This window comes from Ursus americanus, chromosome 2 (assembly GCF_024610735.1).
Source record: "Ursus americanus isolate L20-20 chromosome 2, mUrsAme1.1.p, whole genome shotgun sequence".
Classification (NCBI taxonomy): Eukaryota; Metazoa; Chordata; class Mammalia; order Carnivora; family Ursidae; genus Ursus; species Ursus americanus.
Genome location: NC_142128.1, coordinates 39,079,205 through 39,103,700, shown reverse-complemented (window position 1 = coordinate 39,103,700; position 24,496 = coordinate 39,079,205). Strand labels below are relative to the sequence as shown.

At 59.5% G+C, this 24,496-nt stretch overlaps 1 protein-coding gene across 2 annotated transcripts in view; it reads left to right on the top strand.

Moving 5' to 3' along the window:
* Positions 1-24,496, top strand: part of CRAMP1 (cramped chromatin regulator 1) — a 56,278-nt gene that overhangs the window by 26,538 nt on the left and 5,244 nt on the right. The window contains exons 6-20 of one of the 2 annotated variants that reach the window (XM_045784684.2): positions 161-209; positions 8,609-8,694; positions 9,141-9,264; positions 10,292-10,373; positions 10,817-11,980; positions 14,291-14,468; positions 16,390-16,571; positions 16,655-16,729; positions 18,862-18,943; positions 19,679-19,783; positions 19,969-20,147; positions 20,698-20,766; positions 21,336-21,567; positions 22,268-22,432; positions 23,504-23,649. In XM_045784684.2, the coding sequence (XP_045640640.1) occupies positions 161-209; positions 8,609-8,694; positions 9,141-9,264; positions 10,292-10,373; positions 10,817-11,980; positions 14,291-14,468; positions 16,390-16,571; positions 16,655-16,729; positions 18,862-18,943; positions 19,679-19,783; positions 19,969-20,147; positions 20,698-20,766; positions 21,336-21,567; positions 22,268-22,432; positions 23,504-23,649 (2,918 nt within the window). The remainder of the gene's footprint in view (positions 1-160; positions 210-8,608; positions 8,695-9,140; positions 9,265-10,291; positions 10,374-10,816; positions 11,981-14,290; positions 14,469-16,389; positions 16,572-16,654; positions 16,730-18,861; positions 18,944-19,678; positions 19,784-19,968; positions 20,148-20,697; positions 20,767-21,335; positions 21,568-22,267; positions 22,433-23,503; positions 23,650-24,496) is intronic. The other variant, XM_087853756.1, reaches the window with a different exon arrangement.

Here is a 24,496-nt window from a genome sequence, read left to right as displayed (position 1 = left end):
GCGGGAGAGCTGCCGCTAATGGAGAGGCTGTGCTGTGGAAGACCCTGGATCTTCTGTAACGGAGCTGCGACGTCTGCTTCCCACGGCGAAGCTCGTTATCTGATAGTGACTCTGTTCCTGAGAGCTTCATGGTCATGTTTATCTGCTTTTCCATTTAAAGGTATGGACGACAAGAACGCCACGAAGCTGAATGAGCTCATTCAGGCCGGGTAAGTGGGGCTTGCCGCGTGGAGCGCTGCCGTTGCTTTGGGACACTCGCGGGCTTCTCTGAAGCCCAGCACTGGAGGCTCGTGGTTTTATTCCCTTTTCTCACTGAGGTCCATAAGGTGCCGACCTCCCCAGAGTTCAAGCGGATTGCCACCCGGAGCCCTGGGGGAGCAGGGGAACTGCACCCGAGCTGCTCCCGTCTTTCCCGCGGGTCCCCTGGTGGTGTGGCAGCACCAACAGCGCCTCACATTCTTGCCCTGCTCCCACCTTCCCGGTGCCCTTCTGGTCCCTTTCCTGTGCTGCGCCCGCCAAGGCTCTGCGCCCCTTGAGGCGAGGCTGGGTCTGACGCTGTCTGCCCTCAAGGCTCTTCCGCTTGCTCTGCCTGGATCGCAGTGACCGTTTCTGCGACAGAGGTGGCGTATGGCGGCTGCCTCGTGCCCCATTCTTCCGTCGTCCCAATGGAGCTTTGGTTCGCCCACTGGCCCCCATTTCAGTTGGCCTTTGAGGCCTCCTTCACTCTGTCAGCCTCACTAGTTGGTCCCCGACCTCCTGCCAGGTGTCTAATTCTGGGCGGCTCTCCAGCCCCGTAACCAGCCGCTCTTCTCTCTTCCCACACCCCTCTTGGGACCGTCCTAATGCTGCACTTAGCTTCGCGCCCCTCTGTGCTCTCCTGGGCTGTGTGAACACTCCCCAGGGCCTCCGTTACCTTTTCTGGGTGAGGGATCCCAGATCTAACTTGTCCCCCATTTCTACGCCTCAATTTATAAATCCCGTGATGTCACAGACCTCTCCTGTGTCCCAGCTGGAAGCCTCTAGCAGCTCTTCCTGGGACGGCCCCCTGACCTCACACTCTCAGGGTCCCTCTTGGCCACCTCTTGGTCCTCTCCCCCGTCAGCCCTCTGCCTCTCATAGCTGCTTTAGCTGGTCCCCCGGCCACGCTGCTGCACTGCCCGGAACCCCAGCGTGGCCCTCGTTGACGGCTGCCATGTCCCTCCCGCTCGCCCCGCCAGAGCTCATATACTTTCCCCAGATCTCAGCAGCTTGTCTTAGATGGACCCACCTCCCCTCTCCCCTCCCCCAGGGCCCCTCCTGGTCAAAGGCTAGTTGTCCCCTGAAAGTCTTCACTGGCTTCTGCATCTGCAGGACATGGCCTTCTTGCAGCTCTGGTCACTTTTCTCCCTCAGCCTGGTGCTGGATGGCCCGCACGCCCCCGGCCCTCAGCCGTGAGCTCCAGACAGCTGGGGCTGGCTGTGTGGTTTCTGCTCTGGCTTCAGCACAGCGTCTTTCCTTACACGTGCTCCTGTTGGGTTCCCGGGGGTTTATTTCTGTGAACTGCCCCCGTTTGGAATCAGGTGTGGTAGTAACTAGGATGCATGTATCAGCACTATGTGAAGAGAGCAGTGATTTGCCCCAGGCAGCCTTCGCCTCTGGTGTCTTTGGCAGGTGGAGCCTCCTGGAGGTGTGTGGACAGGCTGAAGAGCAAGTGACCTCTTGTCACCGCACCCACCCCCCCTTTCACCTGTTGCAGCCTTGGTGTCTTGCCTTCTTCCCACCCTCACACAGGGCCTGCGGCTTTTGGGTAGACGCCGAGTTTGTGGGCTCTCTGGGTGACTTGCGAGCCTCTGGGGAAACTTCGTAGAGAAGGTGGAGGGTCCTAGGCGGAAGTGGATTCTGGCATTTGCGTCTGCCCCGCCAGCGGGAGAGCTGCCCCATGAGGCAGAGCGCTCTCCCTGGATGCAATTTGGGGGAGTCTCCTTCCCCTTTTATTTCACTTGCCCCAAACTTGTTGGCTGAACCCATATTCCTGGTTCTTTGTGTTCAGGGACGTCAGGGACTGGTCTGATGGAAAAACCGTGAGTTTGCTTGGCTTTGTGTTAGTCTCGTTGCGAGAGGCAGCACAGAGAGGAGGTGGCCTCCTGGGTTTCTGGAAGGATGCGTGGGTCTGCCTCCCAGTTGATCCAGTGTGGGGAAGGCGTGTTGGTAAGTGTGAAAGTGGCCTGATGGTCGGCTGTAGGGGCTGCTGGAGATTGGAGAGGCCCTGAGCTGGGGGTCAAAGGGATGAGTAAGCTCCCACACAGCGCTGAGTCCCCGTGGTCTCAGCGAGGAGCCATCACAGTAAAGCCCGGAGGCGACGTGACCATTAGGGTGGTTCTGAAAAAGCAAGGATCCAGGAGGAGCGTCTATACCTCCTGTTTGCTTTGAATATTTAGTACCGTGGTATTGGGATACGATAGGAGCAGCGGTCGGGTGACTACGTGGAGGATGAGAGAGAGCATTCCCGGGCCGCATTCCCCACAGTTTGTGTAGATGCCCGGCCTGCAAGGAGGAGAGCATAACTCCTCTCTCCCTCAGCGGTGGGCTACGCACAGGGACTTCTGAAGAGGGCCGTGTAGGGACATAGGAAGGTGCCAGGCAGATGTGACCTCAGCCTTACAGCATCAGAGTCGAGGCTGGCAGTGGGCGGCCAGGTCGAGAGCGTGGGGAGGCGTCTTTTCTCCGGACACGAACCCGCAGCTGTGGGGTTGCAGCCAGAGTCACATCGCAGTTCCTTCCCTGGCTGCCCCGGAGTGTGACAGCCTTGTGGGAGAGCTCGCAGGGCCTGTGTGCCTGCTCCCCAGACCCCCCGATCAAGAAGAGGAATAAGTATTACCATTTGTGCCACCCGTGTGGCTCAGGGTAAGGAGGAGGGCACATGGAAGTGGTATCGTTTTTCACAACTGTGGGTGGAGAGGTCTCAGAGCATTGTCCGCAGAGGTGTTTGCAAACAGCGGGAGTGCAGTGTAAGTGTGTAACTCATCCGCTGTAAGTGTGCGCGGCCTCTGACCCCACGGTCCCACTTCTGGGAAGCCATTAGGCCAATGGTGAGGTGCCCTTGTAAAGGTGCACATCCCAGCATTATTCATGCTGGCGAGGGGCGGCGCAGAGAGAAGCCCGGTTCCTGGCGGGGTGTGGGTGCTCTGTTCTTATTTTTAGAAGTGAGACAGGGTGTGCGTGCGTGTGGCCGCGTGGCCGCAGCAGAGCTCAGTGCGTAGCTCTCACCTCACACCAGGGCTCTCTGTGGGGTAGCAGGCGTGTGGGCCTCCCCTGTTCTTCATACCTGTCTTCTGTTACTTGAGTATCTAACAAGTGTGCTTTCGTCCTGTTAGAGGAGGGAAGTTCCATGCTGTGGGAGGGTATTCTTTTTTTATTAGCTTTAAGCTGCTGTGACAGCATTTGCCCTGTGGGGCTTTATTTATGTAAATGCATTTATCTCTATTTCTGGCAGCAGAAATATAACACTTGTGGCTTAAGTCTTGGGGCCTCATGATGAGTGGATGCTGTCGTTGCTGGGTGGCAAAATTGTGTTGGAGCCCTTGGAGGGTTGTGGGGTGAGGGAAACCCCCCCCCCCCGCCCCAGTGCTGGCCCTGAGACCACCCTGACCCGGGACAGCTAGGAGCCAGCTCCAGCACAGAGCTCGTGAGGCCCTGGGCTCGAGAGGTGTCCTGCACAAAGGCCGGGTGCCCTCGGCTCCCACTTCTCTGCTCCTTCCTCCAGGCCCCGTCATGTCTGTCATGGGGGAGGGGGGCTCGGGAGAGTTGCCGAGATGCAGCCATGTGGCAGGCTGCACGCCTCGCTGGGATCAGGGTTTCTGACTGCCGTTGCCCTCCACTGCCCCACCTGGGACAGTCTCTCCCTTCCTTGGGTGTCGGGCTCTTCCTCGTCCCCCAGCTGTGAGCTCGGATGCCACCCCGGCCCTGAGCCTCCATAGAGTCTGCATGTCACGTGTCCTTCATGTGTGACTGGGCAGCCCAGCACTCTCTCCGGTGCTGTGGGCACTTACCTGTCAGGCCCCACACCAGCCCGTAGCTCCGGTGGGGCTGGGGGCTGGGCACCGGGGCTTGGCCAATCGGGGTCTCCAGGGAGCCCCTCACAGATCCCAGGTGGAGAAGCACGGGGACGCCATGTGCTGCCAGCTCCTGTGTCTGCTTTGACTGAACTCTTCTGTGTCCGAGAAGCGAGATGGCCACTTTCTCAGTCTTTCAGAAAAGTTAATCATGGAAAAGTTCGAGTGTCAGAAAGGCTGAAACACCAGTTAACAGCCGCTGTCTCCCTTCACCTGGATTCACCGCTGGAGGAGCCGCCGGAGTTCGTGCTCCCGCGCACCACCTCTGGGTGGTCGCAGAGGGCGGTCCCGTGCGCGCACGTGTGCGTGTCATGTTTTGCTTTAACTTCCCTTTCTCCCCTGCTCGACCGTGGGCTTGTCTGGGATCCGTGATACAGGCCGCTCTCCGTCAGCGGGTTTCGAGCAGGTGCTTTCAGTACATACGTGTGCACGGCAGGACAAAACATGAACGACGGTAGAACAGTGTCCTGTGTCTGCTGTTACAGGCTCCTGCAGGGTAGTGTCCCTGCCCTGGGAGTCCCCACGCTATCCCGACTCGTTCCCTCCTCCCCAGCACTGTCTGTATACATGCCTTTTCCAGAACGTCACCCAGAGGGCATCACCCAGCAGACAGCCTTTACACACGGCCTTTTGCTTCCTGTTCTGAGTTTGAGGAGGTGCACGATGCAGATACGGCTGCCCCGTCACCCCCAGACTCCCTCGTGCTGCCCCTTCGCAGTCCCTGCCCACGCCCAGCTGCGGCAGCCCCCCTGCTGCTCTGCGCGCCCTGCCTCTCCCAGAACGCCGTCCTCATGGGTTACACTGTGTGTGGCCTCCTGAGGTTGGCGACTTCTGCATAGTGCTGTACACATGAGATCTGTCCCTCGGGTCTGTAGCTCATGCCTTGTCCTGCAGGGTAGCGTCCCTGCTGCAGCCCTTCCGTGTCTGTGTATCCGGCCCCCAGGGAGGAGCACAGGCAGTTCCACGGAAGGAGCCACTCTAAACCTTCGCCTCCAGGTGTTCGTTCCGTGTCACCCGGCCAGATCTGCAGGTGAGCGTGTACCAGCTTCTTAGGGAGCTGTCTGTGGCTTTCCAGGGAGTCCCAGTCACTGCCCACACTCTCCACCCTGGCCGCTCAGTCTGTTTTGAGCCACCCTCGTGGGTGGGAAGTGGTATCTCCTGGTGGTGTCGGTCTGCATTTCCCTGGTGACTGGCCACACTGAGCATCTTTCTTGTGCTTGTTGCCCATCTGTCTGTCTCTGGTGAGCAGCCTGCTCAAATCGTGTGCCCGTTTCCTTATCACTGAGTTGAGAACGTTCTTGTGCTGTAGACACAAGGCTTTTGTGGGAGAGGTGATTGTCAGCGTTTCCTCCTGGTCTCTGGCTTGTCCCGCTTTCCCAGTGCCTGTCGCAGGGTGGAGGTGCTCAGTCCTGCTGGGGCCTCATCTGCCGTGTGTCTTCGCGGGCCGTGCTTCAGCGCCAGCTCCAGGAACTCTGTTCGCTCGCAGTCACAGTGCTGCTCCGCGTCTCCTTGCACAAGTTCAGGGTTTGCTGTTTCCATCTGGGATCTACGACGGCTGCGCATGCTCCGGTTCCCTTTTGTGGCCCGTGGGCATCTGTTGAAAGCACTGTCCTTCGTCCGCTGGCGCTTCTGCACCTGCGTGTGAAGCCAGCGGGCTGTGCTGTGTGCCTCTGTCCCCGGGTTTCCCTCCTGCTCCACTGACGGGTGTGTCTGGGCTTCCAGCAGCACAGCCAGTGGCCCATAAACGTGAGGCAGAGGCGGGGGAGTCAGTGCGATGCCCGCGGAAGACGGCTCCTTTATTTAAGGCTGTGGAGTACCGATTGAGCTAACGTCCCGTCCGTCCTTCTCATGCAGACCTTTCTCCGTGAACTGCGAATGTCCTTTTGTGTAGAGCTGTAGGACTCAGGAGCAGACAGACCGAGGAGAGCCCTGAGGTCACCTCTCACTATGACGGTCACAGGCCAGCAGCACAGAGTTAGCACATGCTTACTGGGCTTGTCACGTGACTTCGCAGAAAGGAAAAAAGAAATCTCATAGCAGAAAGGAAAGCTAGACTCCCATGCACATAGAGGAACTAGCCTGTTGCCTATTTTGTCAAAGCAGCAATAGTGGGGGAGGGGGTGTTGCGTGGAGTCCTCTGTGTGACCCTCGGTTAGAGGTCAAAGTGTGAGCCTTCTGCGTGCGCTGGGGGCACCTGGCCTAGTGGTCCTGCCATGGCTCAGCTCCAGGGTGGGCTTGAGGACAGGGGGCACGGACCACATCCGGGACTGTGGCCATGCCCACGAGGCCTTCTCTCCGTAAGTGTGAGCAAGGCTTTCCCTCGGCAGGCTCTAGCCTCAGGACACTCATAGGACTTCCATTTGAGAGAAAAGAAAAGGGATTGTGATCTCAGGATGTTTTCTGGTTATACAAAAGGAGCTGCTCAATTTCACTTTAAAAAAAAAAAAAAGGAAGTCACAAAAGAGCAGTTTAACGGTAAATGTAATTATCGCAAACACAGGTGCCCTGTGGTGCGGCCTGGGCTCCCCCCACCCCCTGGCTCTGTGTTGTTGGTTTGGTGCAGATACAACAAGAAGTGATGGGCAGAGAGGCCCCCCAGCCCTAGAGCTGTTGCTGGAGACCTGCTGGGACCGAGTCCACCTTTCGCACACCCACGCAGCACTTAGCTGCCTCTGTTTCCCCGGTGTCCGGGTGACAACATCTCGAGTGTTTGCTCGCAGTAGAGCGAGGTGCATGTCCACGCGGACTCCATCCTCTGAGCCATGCCGCCTGACTTAGTGGTGGGCTCAGCCTGCCCACACTTCAGCACCGCTCATGGTGCCCATGTCTGATTTCCGGCACAGAAGGGGCTCAGCCGGTACTCGGGTGGGTGCGTGGAGGGGCCGCTGCCATGGAGGCTTTGGTGCTGGAATCCTGTGAGATGGGCTCCCTCAGCCTAGTCCTTCCCTGCGTCACACCTCCCTCTTGGCCTTCTAAACGCCCTCCGGGGGCCATGGTGAAATCCACTGTCCAGGGGGAGCACTATCTCCCTTCCAAGGAGGCGGGTTGTGCGGCTTTGTCTCCTCAGAGGTGGAAGCTGCGTCTGGGACGGCCCAAGGCTGGCTGGCTCCTCCAGGACGTGCACGCGCCCAGGGCTCGGACGGCGCCCGGGGCTGGTGCCCACTGCAGACTGTTGTGGGCACTGTGCTCTCCGGTTTTAGGCAGTGGTGTTTCAGACTGATGTTTCCTGCAGCCCTGTGACGTCTTCAACAAACGTCCAGTGGTACAAACCCTAACCTTCACACAAGGAGACCCCAGCCACCTTGTCCCCGCTCACCTCCAGAAGTAACCATGGACACAAATGTCATGTGTGTCTCTGAATTTTCCTCTAAGGGAATTTATGTGCATAAACATACGGATGCAAATTTAAACGTGTACAGATAGAATTATATTATTTTTTTCACAAGCTTGGTATCATACCACATGCATTCTGTAACTTTTTCACTGAGGTTTTCTTAGAAACAAAATGGCCAGGACAGAGCAGCTCTCTCCTGGAGGGGTCACAGCATTCAAAAAATGGGTTAAAACAGAGTCATAAAAGCAATATGCAATATAACAGACCCTTTTAGAGGATATAAATTTCCGTTGTTCACTAGCCACTGGGGAGCTGGCCAGAGCTTTTCCTGTGACTTCTCGGGGTTCCGCGGTGATTTTGTACCCAAAGCGCTAGCCTGGCTGCACCGTTCCTGACTTCCTGCTCAAAGCAGTCCCTTGGGGTCCCCCAGTCTTCCAGAGTTGTCTTGATTTCACTGTCGTGTTTTGACACAGCCAGCCTTTCTTGAGTGTATCCAGAGCTTCACGAGTGTGTTTTTGAAAGGGGCTTTTTCTAGTGTTCTGTTCATCAGGTACAGGGAAATTCTTTAGTTTGTGTCATTCTAACGTTATTTAAGTTCTTGCCATGGCGGTGTTCACACAGCGTTCTCCCCAGCTGTGGCAGATTTGGGGTGTGCCTGAGGTCTGTTCCGAGAGCTTGAGGGAGGGGCGCCCTGTGTCTGTGGGCTGTGATGGCTCCTAATCCCTTGGGCCCTGCTGCTGTGGCTGGCAGAGGGACCACAGAGCATTGCTGACGGGGAGTAGTGGCTGCCTTGAGGAGGGCTCAGACCTTCTGCTCTCGAGGGACTCCGAGGAGGAGGAGAGAGGGGCGTGCAGGTGACGTCTGCTGGGGCTCCTGCACAGTGAGCTTTCCAGGGGATGGACCACAGCTGGTGCTCTGCCACCTGCCAGGCCGGGGGGCGGGCACGCTCCTGTGAAGGGCAGGCAGCCTCTTTGCAGTGTGAGGCATGGGCGGGAAGATAGTGGGACCTCCAAAATCATGGTGTGGTCTCCCCGTGTGCAGCGGCCTGGGACCCCAGGAGCTTCATGAGGACCTTCAGCCAGGGCCCTCATCTGTCCAAGCTCTCACTGGCCCTTCCGTATGTGCTAGTTGGGGGGCGGCCGTTCACTTAGAGGCCTCACTGGTTGCCTACAACCCTTTGCAGGGCCACCACCGTGCGCTACAAAGGGAGAAACCTGCGGATCAAGGCACCCATGTGCCGTGCGCTGAAGAAGCTCTGTGACCCGGAAGGTAGGTGACCACGGATGTGGGGCTGCTCCCTGTGGCAATGAGCAGGCCGGGCTGGAGGTGTTCTCTCCCAGTGGCTCTGTGTCTGTTTCATCCACTCCTGCCCATGGGCAGCACCTGGACTCGAAACTCTGGGTCACAGCAGTGTGTCCCCTTAGGAAATCAAGTTTAGCTCAGAAGCCACAGCCTGTTCAAAGTGTTCGCCAGTGTCACCAACAGGTCTCGTGTGGCCTGGTCCGTGGCTCTGGCTTGCAGATGCACACGTGGCCATGTTGGCATCCCTCCTTCAGAGCACGGATCTTTGCGGCCTTCTCTGCTGGCCTTGCTTTCACTCACAGGGCTGTCTGCCCAGAGCTCCTCGTTGGTTCTTTTAGTTGTGTGGCCAAGCACGTGGCGTTTTGCAACGAGGTTCACGTGTGCCAGGCTCTCACGGCCCCTTCCTGTCACAGGCTTGAGCGACGAAGAGGACCAGAAGCCAGTGCGCCTGCCCCTGAAGGTCCCAGTTGAGCTGCAGCCAAGGAACAACCATGCCTGGGCCCGCGTGCAGAGCCTGGCCCAGAACCCGAGGCTCAGGTAATGTGGCCTTCGGCATCTCCGGGGAGAGGTGCGGCTCCCCCGGGGCGCCGATACCACATTGGGGAGGGGGGGAGGGACGCACTGTCGTGGCAGCCCTCAGACCTGAGTCCTGGGAGTGTCGAGCTGGAGTTCCACGCCTGGCAGGTGCTCTCAGGCCAAGCACAGGAGACAAAAAGATGTCATGGTTAGCAGGTTGATGGCGACAGATTCTTTCCCTCGTCTTCCCCCTCAAGACCCCTCCCACTGCTGTCTTACCATCTCCCTAAAGATTTGTGCCTGACGTAGACACAGGGCCCCACTGTGAGTGTGGACTGTTTTTCATTTAGACGTTAGACCTCTTTTTTGATTGAGATAAAATTCTTATAACCTGCAATTAGCCGTTAGTTATTTTAAGGTGTCCTACTCAGGGCACTGAGTACCTTCACACGGCATTGTAGGATTTTCCCTGCTATCTGGCTCCAGAACAGTTCATTACCCTAACGTCTTGTACCCACTTCACCTTCACTCCCCACCCCCCAGCCTCTGCCACCGGTCAGATGTGCTGGTTGTTCACAGTTCTCGTAGAGGGAACAGTGCAGCTTGCGGTCTGCTGTCTGGCCGCGCTTGCCGAGCGTGACAGTTCATCTGTGTCAGGACTTTTTGCTTCCACATGGATTTAAATTCTCTTGGCGTTCAGGCTGGTGAGGTCCACCTTCCTGGACCCAAAGTGTGCTAATAGAATAGGGTGGTGGGTTGTGCCACGGTCTGTATCCTGGGGGAGATCTAGTATGACCTGTAAAGGGCACATGGGAGCTCTCTTTTTTTCTTACAGCTTCACGTGAATCTGTAGTTCTCTCAATTTAAAGGGCTAATTTTTAGGAAAAGGAGTCAGTGGCCCTGCGGGGGCACCGTGCCTCCGGCCCCTTCTTTGATGCCCTTTCCACAGTCCGTGGCCTCATCTCGTCTTGCCGCCGCAGCCTCGTATTCCTCAGAAGGTTCCCTTCCTGCGTAACAGCGCCTTGTCCTGCCTGTGGTTTCTCTGTAGGATGATTGTGGAGCTCCACCGGAAGGTCTCCAGCCTCATTGAGTTCTTGAAACAGAAGTGGGCGCTCCATGAAGTGCGGATTGTATCCTTTTCCTGCTAACGCGGCGTCGCCCATACTCTGCAGCACCTGCTGCATGAGGACGCGGTCTCACGTCTCCGTCCTGAGAGTGCAGAGGGCCCTGTGGGGGGTGCAGAACGGGAACTAAACCACAGTCCCTCGTCTTCTGGGGTTCGTGTGCAAGCCCCTTCCTACTGTCTGCTCTGCACGTGGCCACCATCTGGCCTCCGTGGCAGGGTTGGGGGGCACGCAGAGCATCACTGCCAGCAGGTTGAGTAAAACAAGAAAGGACACGGCCCCAGGCTTCTTGTGTCCTTGGCCGCCTGCCAGCCTGCCATCCCCACCGGGAGGGTGCCCATTGGGTGTGCCATTGGTAAAGGAGGAAATGCCCGGCTCGCGCTCTTTCTGCGGCCCGGCAGCACACAGCGGGGTCTGGTCCTGTGGCTGCTCCTTGACCGTGCTCTCAGCGGAAGACGCTGGAGGACCGGCAGCTGCAGCACTCGCTCACGGAGCCGTCGCAGGAGAAGGTGGCACTGCACCTGTTTCCGGGAGAGAGCTGCACGTTAACGCCGCTGCCGGGAGTGGCCCGTGTTGTGCACTCCAAAGCCTTCTGCACGGTGCACTGGCAGGAGGGTGGCCGGTGCAAGCAGAGCTCCAAGGACACCCACACATTGCCTCCAGCCCAGATCCTGGGCATCCAGAGTGGCCAGGGCACGGCCAGGGGCCAGGTGAAGTGCCCACGGGGCAGCGCCGAGGGCAAGGGCCCGGGACGTCCCCCTCCTTCCACCGATGCCTCACAGAGCTCGGGAGAGAGTTCTCCTGAAAGTGCTCCTGGGGAGGGGGCCGCCCCGAGCCTCAGCAGCCTAGACACTCCTGACAGGCTACCCCCTGGGCTCCAAGATGCTGGGGGACGGCTTGAGAAGACCCCCATGGCCACGCCTGCGGAGGGCAGGGATGGCCCCGCCCGAGAGCCTGCGGATGCGATGTGCGCCTGCGGCCAGCTCCCAGAGCTGGAGGATGAGCTCTCCCTCCTTGACCCCTTCCCACGCTACATGAAGTCCTGTCAGGACCTCATCATCCCCGAGCAGTGCCGCTGTGCAGACTTGCGGCCCTCAGGGTGCGCCTCCCCAGAGACTCGCGTCCCAAGCAGTGCGGAGGTGGCTGACCTTGCCCAGGCTGGGGCGCCATCCCCTGTGCGTGCCCCACCGGGTCCAGAGCCTCAGCCCAGCCCCGGGCTCCAGCCAGATGTTTGCACTAAAGACTCAGCAGATGCCCCTGCAGAGGAGCCCCAGGAGAAGGTGAACCCCTCGGATCCCCCGCCTCAGGGACAGCCTGCCGCCAAGCCTCCGAAGGATGTCCCTGCCAGCCGGCTGGCCCAGCAGCTCCGCGAGGAGGGCTGGAACCTGCAGACCTCTGAAAGCCTTACGCTGGCCGAAGTCTACCTCATGATGGGCAAGCCGAGCAAGCTGCAGCTGGAGTATGACTGGCTTGCTGTGCTGGGCCCTGAGGGCCAGGCCCCCGGCGGGCAGGCCCAGGGCCCCCACACCGGCCCCCCGCCCCCCACCTTCCACAAGCAGCGCCTCCTCAGCTGCCTGCTGAGGCTCATCTCCACTGAGGTCAACCCCAGGCTGGTGAGTGGGGGTCGAGGCACAGCCCGAGGGCACCGCGGGGGGGAAGGAGGCGGGGACCCAGGTGTCCGGGCGGGCCACGTCTCCTTTCCTCAGGCTGGGCTTTGTCAAGAGGGCTCCGGTTCGCGGCAGGCACGGGTCCTGTCCTGCGTTGCTCACACGAGGCTCCAAAAACGACAGTGACCAAAGAAGCCGTTCCTTGTCAGGTTTCGGTGATGACGCTAAGCCCTCCCCTGCTGGCCAGGGGACAGCGTGTGTAGATGCCGTAGCCGTGGCCAGGAGCCAGGCAGGAACCTTGCAGCTCCCAGTGGAGGGAATGGCAGGGTCGTTTGTGTTTACATACTGGGAGGACGTGGCACGGCTTCTGAGGAGGGAGTGGGGAGGGGACAGACGGGGTGCCGGGACAGCACCCAGGGCCTGGGTGAAGGGCTCTGGGGCTCCTTGGGGGGCTCCGTGGGGTATGGTCCCTCAGCCTGGGGAGGGGCCATGACCCCCTTCTGGGGCATCTGGTCCGCAGAAACAGGGTGGAGGATGCTACCAACGAGCATAAGTCCAGCGGGCTTTCCTGGATTCAAGAGAACGGAGTCTGAAGCAGGGGCTCCTGAGCTGCCGTGTGGGCTTAGTGCGTGGGAACTTGGGGGTGCACCAGTTTCAGGAGCAGCGGCCAAGGGAGCGGAGCTTGGGGGCAGAATGGGCTGTGGGGACCCCCTGGGCCCATGAGTGCCCAGTCACATCTGCACAGCACAGCTACCACTTCTCCTGGACAGAAAGCCCTCAGTGTGCCCCTTGCATGGCTCCTCCACTCTCTTCCTGGCCGCATCCCTGCACTGCCTATGCCGCAGAGAGGGCCCTTGGTAGAGAACACAGGGTCGTGCCTGAGTCAGTGTCGTGGGGGAGAGGGCTCTCACGGGGTGGTGGGACCTGGGAGGAAACTGCAGAGGCCCAAGGGTGAACAGTGGCCTTTAGATTTAGTGCTGTGGGGGCTGGTGCCCAGCGGGCAGGTGTGGGCAGCATTGGAGCGAACGGACAGAGATGATGAGTTTAGAAAACATTCTAGAGTGAGGCTCCTGGAGGAGCAGAGACTGGAGGGACAGGAGCATGTCTAGCGCCCTGGGGAAGGGGGCCAAGTGAGGCCAGCTCCCGAGGAGCCTGGGGCAGTAGGGGACGCAGGCGCTGGCCTTGGCTTTGACTGGGAGGGGAGGGCGGGACAGCTTGGGAATCCTGCAGAGAATTCAGAGCAGTGTACTCAGAGCCATGCCCCAGAGTGGGGCCCCAGCAGCAGCCTCTGCATCACCTGGGAACTTGTGACAGATGCACGTTTTGTGGGCCCAGAGACTGTAGGGGACCCCCTCCCCCCCCCACTGACTGTGATGCGGCTCAGTTGTGAGAATCACTGGGTAGAGGCCCGGGCTGGCTGGTCCTGAGGGTCCCCCGCGTGGTGGGGCACTGCTGAGCCAGTGCGGCCCACACCCAGGCCTCTGGCCAAGCAGGACCTTGGCAAGAGGTTGCTGGGCATGCAGGGGGGTGCTTGGATGGTGAGAGTGAATAAGCTAAGTAGGAGGGGACAGAGCAGGTGAGGAGTGGACAGGGGTCCCACGGAAAGGAAAAGGTAGGTCAAGATTGAGCACTGGACGAGCAACAGGCAAGGTTGCACCAAAAACAGAGGAAGGGGGTTCCCTAATTCACAGGAAGGTGGGCCCTGGTGGGCCCAGAGAGTGAGTGCTGGGGGGATTGAGGAGGGGGTCCCCGGGGTGAGGACAGAGGTGGGGTGGAAGGGGTGTCTCTGCGGTGGGGACCCTGGCCTTGAGCCGCAGCCTGAGCCTGGGCTTGCAGAACCTCAGCATTCTGACTCAGCAGAGGGCCCTTTGGCTGTGAATGTGTTTAATTCTAGAAATTGAATCTGTTTCCTTTCTCTGAATCACAGTCAGGAGAGGGCACCGTGGTTCTCTTAGGCAGGCTGTTTAAAAAGACGAGTTGGTGTCCCCCACCCTGCAGCGGCCCTTCTGGTGGCAGGAGCGCCTCTGAGGCTGGCGGGAGAGCAGCTGCCTTCACGCGTCCCTGCCCGCTTCACCATGCGATGGGGTTGCCTGTCCGTGCCACCTACAGGCAGCGAAGCCAGGAGGGAGAACAGTTGTTGCCCAGAGGTTAAAGGTGGCATCTACCAAGTGATGTCAGGGACACTGACCTTTGCCACAGGGGGAATGTGATCTCTGAGCCCATTGGAGCTCCTCATGCCTCTAGCTCTGGGCCCACCGCCCGGAACCGTCATTCGCAGGCTGAGTTCGGCTTTTGTTGCGGCCATTTCTGTCCCAGGCTCCAGAAGGGAACGGCAGCTCCACGGCCTCAGTGAGGCCCGCCCAGGAGGAGCAGTCAGCTACGCCCCCAGGGAAGGTGGTGACCGTCAGCTCCCGGAGTCCCCGCTGCCCACGCAGCCAGTCTGCCCTCCGCAGCAGCAAGACCTTCTCTCCCAGCTCCGCACCTTGCTCCTCAGGTGAGGCTTGGCCATCCCGCCTGTCTTCCTGGGTGTGGGGGCTGTGGCGGAGCTCAGGGCACAGGATGCCTGACGCCTGGCCCCGCTCACTGGCTCGCCGTCTTGCCAATGTTGTGTCGGAACAGAAATCCCCATCTCTCGCAGGGAGGGTGAGCACCGGGCCTGTCACATAAGGCTCTGGGTCCTGGGTTGCTGGAGCCATTGGGAAACATGGGGTGGCCCTTGCCAGTTTGGTCACTTTGGGGGAATCCCTGTGAGGTCAGTGAAAGCCTCCATAGCATGCTGAATCGTTGGCTGAAAGCCTGAGAAGGGACTCTTTCCGTTGACGTTTGAAGTGCTAAGCGCTCAGGTAAGGGAGTCCCCAGCCGTTCCACGCAGTCTTGGAAGGAAAGGTGGGCTGACCTGCTGGTCTGCGCTGTTGGTCCTCTGTCCAAGTTGTATCTGGGGAGTCCCTTCCCTGCAGGGTCATTCCTTGGGTTATCTGGGACCTGAGACGACAGGTGTTGAGGACTGGCACGTCCTTCGTGTCCCAGGCCCCGGAGGCCTCTACGCCAGGCGGGAAGGGCTTTGTTACCATCCCCATGGGTGCGAGCTCTCACTGCGGGACCCTGGTCGTCCTGGACACCTTGAGCATCCTGCACCGGCAGGCGTCTCTGTGTCAGGGCCGCGTGCCTCATGCGAGACGCAGTCCCGCGTCTGTTTTTAGTCTGAGCCGCGCAGGTGCAGTCACGTATTGGCTGAATAGACGTAATGTCCTGTGTGTTAACCGTTTCTAGGGTTATTTTCTTTTTTCTTTCTTTTTTTTTTTTTTAAGATCTATGTATTTATTTGAAAGAGAATGAGAGCATGAGCAGGAGGGGCAGATGGAGAGGGAGAGAGGCTCTCAAGCAGGTTCCAGCATGAGGCCCAGCATGGGCCTCGATCCCAGGACCCCCAGATCGTGACTTGAGCCAAAATCAAGACTAGCCACCCAGGCGCCCTGGGTTATTTTCTGTTCTGAGCCTGTCACCAGTTTTACACGTCTCTGACCGTGCTGTGGGTAGCCTGCCTGTGGAGTGAGAGCACTGTGTGGTGGCCTCCAGGGTGACGGAGCCCGGTTGGGTGTCTGCAGGTCAAGGCTCAGGTCGCCAAGGCCGGCGAGCGGCTGGATGCTGTACTCTTTCCTGCCTTCCACTCTGTTTGCACAGTGTCATAATTCTGTGCGGTCTTCACCGCCGTCGCTCCGAATGGAGGATGTTTCTAGACTAAGACACTTGCAGTGTCAGAGTCCAGACTGGTGCTCAGAGGGCCTGAGCTTAAATTAACGGATTTGGAAATGAAAACTAAGGAAAGGGGGCCCATCCCTACATGGATTGAGAGCGTGAAGACAGTTGTCAGTCTCGGAACAGCGGTTCCTAAATAAACATTTTCTGTCCTTTATCTCTGGGCTGTCTTTGGTACAACAGAGATCTGGAGTGGGAACCGGCTGACCGCAGCCCATAGTCTGCTTGTCATCAAGACGGCCACACCCCAGCAGCAGAGCCTAGGGCAGCAGGGTCTGGAAGGCCCCCCAAGCCAGGCATTTACGCTCTGGCCCTTTACAGAGAAAGCTTGCTGACCTCTGGTTTATGCTAGATGGTCTGGAACGTTCTTCCAGCCCTCACATGTCCTTGCAGGCCTGTCTGCCCTTTCCACTGGGGATCAAAGTGGCGAAGTGCCACTGTGCTATCATGAGAGCCTGATTCACTCACGGTGGGAACTAGAGTTTCAGGGAGAAAGACAGGAAGGCAGGTTTTGGGGTCTGAAGTCTAGGAAATGCCTTTCAAGTAAATGGAGTCAGTTGTCATGTATTCCTTTCCAATTTTCTTCTGGAGAGAGCGCTCCTTTCGTGCTGGTGGTGCTGCCCGGTGAGTGGGCGTGTCTGCTGTCCCTTGGCTTCTAGGTCTGAGAAACCCGCCCAGACCCCTGTTGGTGGCGGGCCCTTCCAGCACAGGCAGCAGTGACTCAGACGGTGGCCTTTTTGCTGTCCCGACTACCCTGCCGCCCAACAGCCGCCACGGGAAGCTCTACTCTCCCAGTAAAGACACAGAACTGACTTTCCGTCAGCACCTGAACTCCATCAGCGTAAGTGGGGGGGGTGCCACACGGCCGGCGGGGGGCGCCTGCATCTGGGGGCGCACTCTCACACCCACACCGTCTCCTTACAGATGCAGTCGGATTTCTTCCTGCCGAAGCCCAGGAAGTTGCGGAACCGGCACCTGCGGAAGCCACTGGTGGTCCAGGTCAGGGCGCCCGCGTGCGTGTGTGAGGCAGGGAGACCCCTGCCCCTCTTTCCTTCTGACGCTTAGGACAGACAGAGTAGTAACGGGGCCCCGACTGTTCCCTGAAATAAAGATACTCTTGCACAGCATGAAAACCGCTTGTAAAAAAGACAGGAAGTGCTGGGGATTCAAGTCCCACGTGTCCCGGGTTAGGATATATTCGAGGACTCTCGGAGCCCCTATTTATACATCAGTAGCCAGCAGAGGCAGTCGACAGGGTAGGTGGAGCGGCCAGAGTCCAGACTGTCCTGAGCCCACAGCAGGGAAGGCCGGGGGCCCGTGGAAGCTGTGTGCAGACCCGAGGGCACAGCCAGAGCGAGAGGCCCGTGAGTGCGGGTGAGACGGGAGCTCTGTAACGGCTGTGAGCCTAGAAATGTATGGACGTGTGTTGTTTGCCTTAAATGTAAAGGTGTGTGTTTGTCCTGTTGGTCTCTTCGAAATCTCTTCTTTTCTTGAGGTAAATCTACGTAGCAAGGGGAGATTGCATGGCAGGTCTCAGGCGGCACACCGCACGGCAGTCCCCCCTGATCCTCGGCTCTGCTTCCCCTGGTTTGTAGCCGAGGTCAGCAGGAAGCAAGTGATTCTCCTGACACGTCGTCAGAGGGTCAGCAGTAGCCTCGCGCCACGTCACGTACCTGCGTCTCTGACCTCGCTAACATAAGTGTGTGTAGGGTTGGTGTCATCTGCAGTTTGAGGCATCCATGGGGGTCTGGGACACGTGCCCTGCGGGTGCGGGCGCTGCTGTGTTCTGGGTCCAGGTGTGGTGTGCGTGGGCGCAGCGGAGTCCACACGGGCACGTTTGGTAAAGTACGTGAATCGTCCCCCTGGACGTGCCCCCCGGCCAGCAGTTCTGTGGCCCTCGGTCCAGGGTCGAGAGCCAGGCGGCCGGGGCAATGTTCATTTAGCTTTGTAGCAGCTTCGTTACCCAGGCGTGAGTCACGCAGCCCAAAGGTCTGAAGGGCTTGCAGGTCGGCCAGCCATCCCTGCTGTCTGACCCCAGAACACTTCGTCTCTCAGGTGCCCCTCCCTCCAGCCCGGGGCAAGCACTGTCTCCATTCACGCTCTGTCTCTGGGGATTCATGCAAATGGAACCACACACAGTATGTGGTCTTCTGCGTTTACTGTTTTGATAGAAAGTGTCATGGGCACACAGCCACGGCCCTTCATTTCCCTTCTGTGCAGGCTGCTTTCCCGCCAGTAAGGCGAAGCAGCAGGGCCACGGCAGAGCCTCGTGCTTCCTGCTGCCCTTCCGGACAGTGCACGTCTGCCGCAAAGCCAGCACGTGGCCTCTGCGGCTCCTTGCCATGTGATCAGGTCACCCTGCTGCCTCCTGGCGCTGGAACAGACCTGCTGGCCCTCCGTGTCATTGGCGACCCCAGTAGCACCCCCTCCTCTCTCCTCTGTGCTGACACCGAGGGGCAAGGGGACATCCTTTGCACGTTAGCAGAGAATGCACCTTGCACCCAGAGCCGGGAGTGTGTCATGATGAGGCAGATACCTTCTGTTAATGTTTTATTTCTACGACTGGTTTAGCAGTTCCCATAATGCTGTGCGAGGTGGCAGCCGCCACACTGGCCCTGCATGACTCAGAACCAGGAGACGGAGGCTGAAGAGCAAGGAGGGAGGGTGGGCACTGTACCAGTGGTGGGGCAGAGTGCCTCGCACCCTCAGCACGTCTGTGTTGCCAGGAGCCACTTTATTTCCTTTGCCACAAGCGCGAGGGGCCCCAGACCTGGGGGTGTGTCTCGTAAGAGTCCGTGCCCAGTGCTCATAACACATGTACAGCACTGGGAGGGCCTTCTGGTCAGCACTGGGCCATCCTGGCATCCCTCCAACGTTCCCTGCGGAGGGTTGGCTCCTCTGGGTGCCTTTCTGAGAGGCCCAGTGTTCAGGGGCTCGGGGTCCGCGGGCACAACAGTCCTCAGTGTGCCCCGGGGCCCTTGTGTCATCAGCCCTCCAGTCAGAGCCCCCATGGGGACACACTTGGATCCCTCTCACCTGGAATGTCCTTATGGCCCATCAGCAGTTTTCTGAGTGGTTGCTGGTGCTGGGGTCTGTCCATCGTCTGATTATGGGCACGCTTCTCTCCACAGAGAACACTGCTTCCTCGACCGTCTGAGCACCAGTCCCACAACGTCTGTTCCTTTTCCATCCTGTCCAATTCCTCCGTGACTGGTAAGCACTCAGGCTCCTCGAGTAATTGCTCACGCCTTTCCTATGCGTAGCCCCCTCTTCAGAAACGGCAGGACTTGCTGTCCTTGGCTCTCTACAGGATCCCGAGTATCCCTTTGTCCCTTCTGTCCACAAAGCCTGAGTGTGCTGCACTGGGGCCACGGAGGAGCAGGCGTGGACGCCTGGTGGGTGGTGGCGTGCGGGCAGGTCTGCGGTGCGGGAGGGGCCCCGGCTCTTGGAAGTACGTGGTCTTACACAGCGGGCCGCGGGCCGTGCTGACGCGTGCCGACTCACCATGTAAGTCCCAGCGTATGCCCTGTGAGCGTCGACGACTTCTCCTCGCACTCACTCTCGGCTGCAGAAAGTCTGGCGGGGGCGCCCAGTGGCAGAGGCAGAGCCGTGGTGTGGGACTGGCGGCTCTGCCTGCCTCCGCCTGCTGTTGAGGTCAGGCGCACGTCCCCCGTCAAGGCCCCCCACAGGGTGGCATGCGGACTGCGGCCTTTGGCAGCCCCAGGAGATGTGGTGGTGCTGTGTCCCGGGGGCGGGACTTTCTCCTCGCCAGGGCCTGTCTGACCTGTGACTTCCCCAGGTCGGCGAGTGTTTGGGAAATTCAGTGTTTCCAACGTGGCTCAGCTCCTGTGACTGTGACTTTGAAGGAGACACTCCACACCCCCGTTTGTGCGTTCAGAGGGTGCGCGCTGATGTGTCCGCTTCTGTTGTTCTGTTCTTTCCCCGCAGGGAGAGGCTCGTTCCGGCCCATCCAGTCTTCCCTGACCAAAGCAGCCCTGTCTCGGCCAATTGTGCCCAAGGCCCTTCCACCCCAGGCCACAGGCCACCTGGCCAGTAAGTTTCTGTCCAGCGTGACAGACACCACGAGAGGGTACCGAGTGAGGTTCCTGTTGTCTTCTCCTCCAAGCCGTGTGTCTCATTACCGTTTAGGGAGAACACAAGAGCCTTTTCCCTTGCTTGGAAATGTGTGAGGGAGGGTCTCCCTGGAGCTGAGGTTGACATGTCCTTTTTGCTGCCAGGTGCTATCGACTTAGCAGCTAAAAGTGCTGGCATCATCCCCGGGAGCCCCCTCCCTGTCTTGGACGCTGAGGGTTTGTCTGGCATCTCTCCACTGTCTTCAGATGAAGTGACCCCCACCGTCTCAGGTCAGGACTCCACCAGCACCCACCAGAATGGAGATTCCATCCCCAGTGTTGGGGTGAGTATGTTGAGAAAGGCTTTTCTGCATCACCACCAGCTTCTGGGACAGGTCAGTCACTTTCCAGAGGGGTGGGCGCCAAGGCCATGGGACTGAGGTCATGCTGGACTCCAGTTCTGCCTGAGGAGGTAATGGGCCCTGAGAGGCTCTAGGAGAGTGCCTGAACCAGGGAGGCTGTGGCATGGGTGAGTGCCGTGTGGCCTCGAGGGAGAGCCACAGATGGATGCAGTGGGACAGGCTTGCTGTGATGCTGGCGAATCCAGAGTTGAGACAGACATGGAGCTCTGTCTGTCTGCATCCGTCATTCAGTTTGAGAAGTAGGTTTGGCCATACCGGCTGGACGTACGCCTCATGCCTCCTTGACTGGCACACCTCTGACCCCCCCCCCGGCCCCCCCTGCTCAGGCTCTGCTGGGACTGGGGTTGCTCTTTGAATTGACAGCCTCAGGTGGAGACTTGATGACTCTGTCTCGACAGCAGTAGTCTCCTGTCCGTCTGGCTGCTAGGAGCCCATGGGCGGGGGGCTCACGACCTTCCTGGTGTTGTTGTAGGGCACAAGCGACCCGTTCATCAGTGTCCCCTCGAGGCCTGAGCAGGAGCCAGTGACGGACGGTTTCCAGGTAGAGTGTGCTGTTGGCTATAGAGAGCGTAGCTGCCCCGGGACCCCCTGCACGCCAGGCCTCCCACCCCCGTGGTCTTTCCGTGGCCCTAGCCTCTCTCCCCTGGACCGCCAGGTTGTGACAAGAGCTCACAGACAGCCCTTGAGGCCTGGCGGCGCTGTCCTTCACTCACCTGGCCTAGACAGATGAACACGTAGCTCCCATCTGAGGCTTCCTTCCCCTCTGCAAGGCAGCCTGTTTCAGATGCGCTCCTGGAAGGACCAGGTGTGTGGGGCCAGAGGGGTGGAGGTCGTCAGCCGATACTGCTCCCTGCCCAGATGATCAGCTGTCCTGCTGGCCGTGGAAGCAGGGCCAGGCCCCCTCGGCCACTGGCCACTTCGGGCACAGCCCCCTCGGCCTGGCCCTCCAAGGCTGCCATTGGTAGAGTGGTTTTAGGAGAAACAAATCCACTGCGTGTATATCTTGCAGAGAAGGAAGAGGCGGATGCTGGTGTCCTCATTTCTCTGTCGAATCGCCTGTCACTCAGTCACTGCTGTGTTCCTCATCATCTGGTGTGTCCCCCCACCCAGGGCTCACCTGTGCTCTCCTTATCCGAGCTGTCCAAGGCTCCTCTCCACAATGGGCTCCCAGCACCCCTGCCTGCACCGGAGGGCTCCAGCAGCCGCCTGTCCCCACCCAACGTCTCTGCACTGCTGGACATCTCCCTGCCTGGGCCGCCTGAGGACGTGCTCTCGCAGGGCGAGCCTGCCACGCACATTAGCGACTCCATCATTGAGATTGCCATCAGCTCCGGCCAGTACGGTGAGGGCGCATGGGGTCCTGACTTACCCCTGGGGTGTCTGCACACTTGCTGGGCACACCCCTGTCCATCCAGTGTTCCCTCTTGAGTGTGGGGCGCCTGCCATCTGTGTGGCGGGGGGTAGCCCCAGCAGAGAAGGAGCAGATGGGTGACGTGGCTCTTCATGGCCTCGAGGACAGAGAGCAGGCCCACCAGGCCTCTGCAGCCCAAGGCTCAGATGGGGCCTTTTCCTGGTTGGCTCTGAATCTGGGTGCCCAGCTTGAGGCTTTGTGGGTTCTAGGAGGGGGGTGGACTGGGACCTATAGGGATATTGGCCTCGTGGGCTCTCTGGGATGGCACTTGCTGGTGTGCCTCAGGCTGTGGATTTGCAGAGAATTTAGCTCTCAGCCTTGCGGCTTACTTCTCTTGGTGACGTGGAGACGTGTGCACTGGTGTGGCTGGTGTCGGCACCAGCGAGAGCGTTGGGGGTGGCTCTCTACATAGGGTCTGGCCCCATTGGCGTAGTTGCAGCCACTGTAACTGAGGTTGGCATGCGGTTCCCTAAGATGGGCACCTGGCCCCTGTGGCCACAGGCCCCCTGCAGGCCCGTGGGGTCTATACGTCCAGTGCTGGGCTGCTCTGCTGATTTCTGGGTGTCAGGTGGGGGAAGCGCAGTGCCGTTCACCCACCAGGGCATCTCTGATCCAGTCCTTTGGTTGACAGGTGAGGGAGTCCCTCTTTCTCCAGCAAAACTGAATGGCAGTGACAGCTCCAAGAGTCTTCCCTCCCCATCCAGCAGCCCCCAGCCCGACTGGATCGCCTCCCCGACCCATGACCCCCAGTGGTGCCCCAGCGACCCCACAGACTCGTCGCTCAGCAGCTTGTTTGGTGAGTGTCTGGAGGGCGCAGCAGGGCACGGGTGGGCTCTCCGTAGCACACCTGGGTGGGGACTGGAGTCTGAAGTCCCAGTAGAACTGCTCGTTTCAGGGTTTATCCCACGTCACTTACACTGCTGGGGGGAGGTGGCGCCGAGGCGCCTGGCGTGTACTTCATGAGCTTGTGTGAACGTGAACACCCATGTGACGCTCAGCCCGGCTGAGATGGAGCCACCTTTGCGCTCAGTCTCCTGTGCCCTTCTCCGGGCTGCCCGCTATCCCAGCTCTTGCCCGCTCAGGCTTTCTGCTCTTGCCATTGGCGGTGGGGTAGAAGATGGCTCTTGGAGCTCTCAGCTACCTCTTCCCATGCTCAGTGGAGTGTCCTGAAGCAGGTGTTCCTGCTGTCTCTTGGCTTGTTGCCTTGGCCTGGAGCGTTTGCAGGACGGGACCCCTCCCCGGGCACCAGGTGTTCATGTGGTGGGAGGGGCTGCCAGGGACAGCCACACCGGCCTCTGTGGCCTGCGCGGGGCAAGCTCCTGTAGCACGTGTGGGATCGGCACACCCAGCGTTCTTTAGAGGGTAGCCAGGGCGTCCAAGTGGTGGTGGGGACTGGCAGCCCTGGAAGGGGGTTGTTTTACACATGAGCCAGGTTGGCACCAGTGTGGGCAGCATGCCTGGCGCCCAGATCGATGCGGGTCTGGTCCAGGTGGTGCCGGGAGGCAGCGCCGACGAGGGTTGCTGTGATGGAAGTCACATACGGCAGCACAGGTATCTGCAAAGTCACAGAAATTATGAAAAATCGGAACCACCTCATACGGAGGCAAGGGTGGTGACAGGACAGTGGAACACGGCAGGGCCCCCGGAGAACGAGCAGACTCACACGTGCTGCACGGAAAACTCTCCAGGGCTTTCCACATGAGAGAGACCGGGCACCGCACAACGACTCCACCCAAATCCCTGTGGCCACACGAGCGTACAGGAAGATGCCCGGAAGGGGCCTGGAAGGGCCGTCGCAGCCTGCGGGGTCCTCCCCTTGGACCGGACCAGCAAGTCGGTCTCAGATGTTTCCTTCTTCTCTTGTTAGCGAGCTTCATCTCCCCAGAGAAGAGCCGGAAGATGCTGCCAACTCCGTCGGGGACCCACAGCGGCACCTCCCTGCTGGGCCCCAGCTTGCTGGATGGCAACTCGAGAGACTCGTTTGTGTCCCGGTCCCTGGCTGATGTCGCTGAGGTAGGCGTGGGGCCTTAGCTCAGACTTGGCCAGCAGCCCGCCTTCTGGAGTGGCCAGATGCCTGTGGCGGGCCTGATGGGTTCTTAGAACTCGGAGTTCTCCTGACACGGAAGCTCTGGCCACCCTGGGCCAATGTTCATTCTGCGTGGTGGCAGATGGGGACGTGAGCTAACAGCTCCGTGCTGGAGGCCTTTGGAACCTGGGAAGCCCTGGAGTCAAGTGGACTGTGGGGCCTCTACCGGCGGCCGGCACGGGCTTTGGGTCTCTTCTCCCCTTTAGCAGCCGCATGCCCTGGGGCAGGTAGCACTGCTCCTCCTGCTTCGGTTTCCTGTTCCATTGGTACTGCTGCTGTTTCTCGGAGTAGGTGGCCTTTGTGGTTGGTACGTCCTCCGTGCTGCCGCCTGACGGGCAGGGAGGCCTTCCAGCCACACCTCCCTGTGTGGTGGCGTGCGGCTGCCTCCAGCTGAGCTGAAAAGTGGCTCGGGGTGGTGGCGGACCGTTCACGTGGAAGCTGGACTCTGTCTGTGATGTCCTCAGTGTTTGTCCACTCGGATCCACCCAGGCCTCCACCCCATGGGGAGCGAGTGTGTCAGGGAGCAGGTAGGACTCGTGAGGAGAGGGGCACGGAGCGCAGTGTTCTGAGAGACACTGAGGCAGAGGATGTGCGTAAGAGGGAGAGAATTCTCCTTAGAGAACCCCACCCCCTCGCCCCCTCGGGTGGGCCTAGTGCTATTGTCAAAGGCCTGGAGCAGCAACCCCCGAATACTGCTTCCCTGGACGTGCAGGTGTTAGTGTGTGTCTCTCTGAGATTTCGTAGTCAGATTCCCGATGGAGCCCTGGCTCAAAC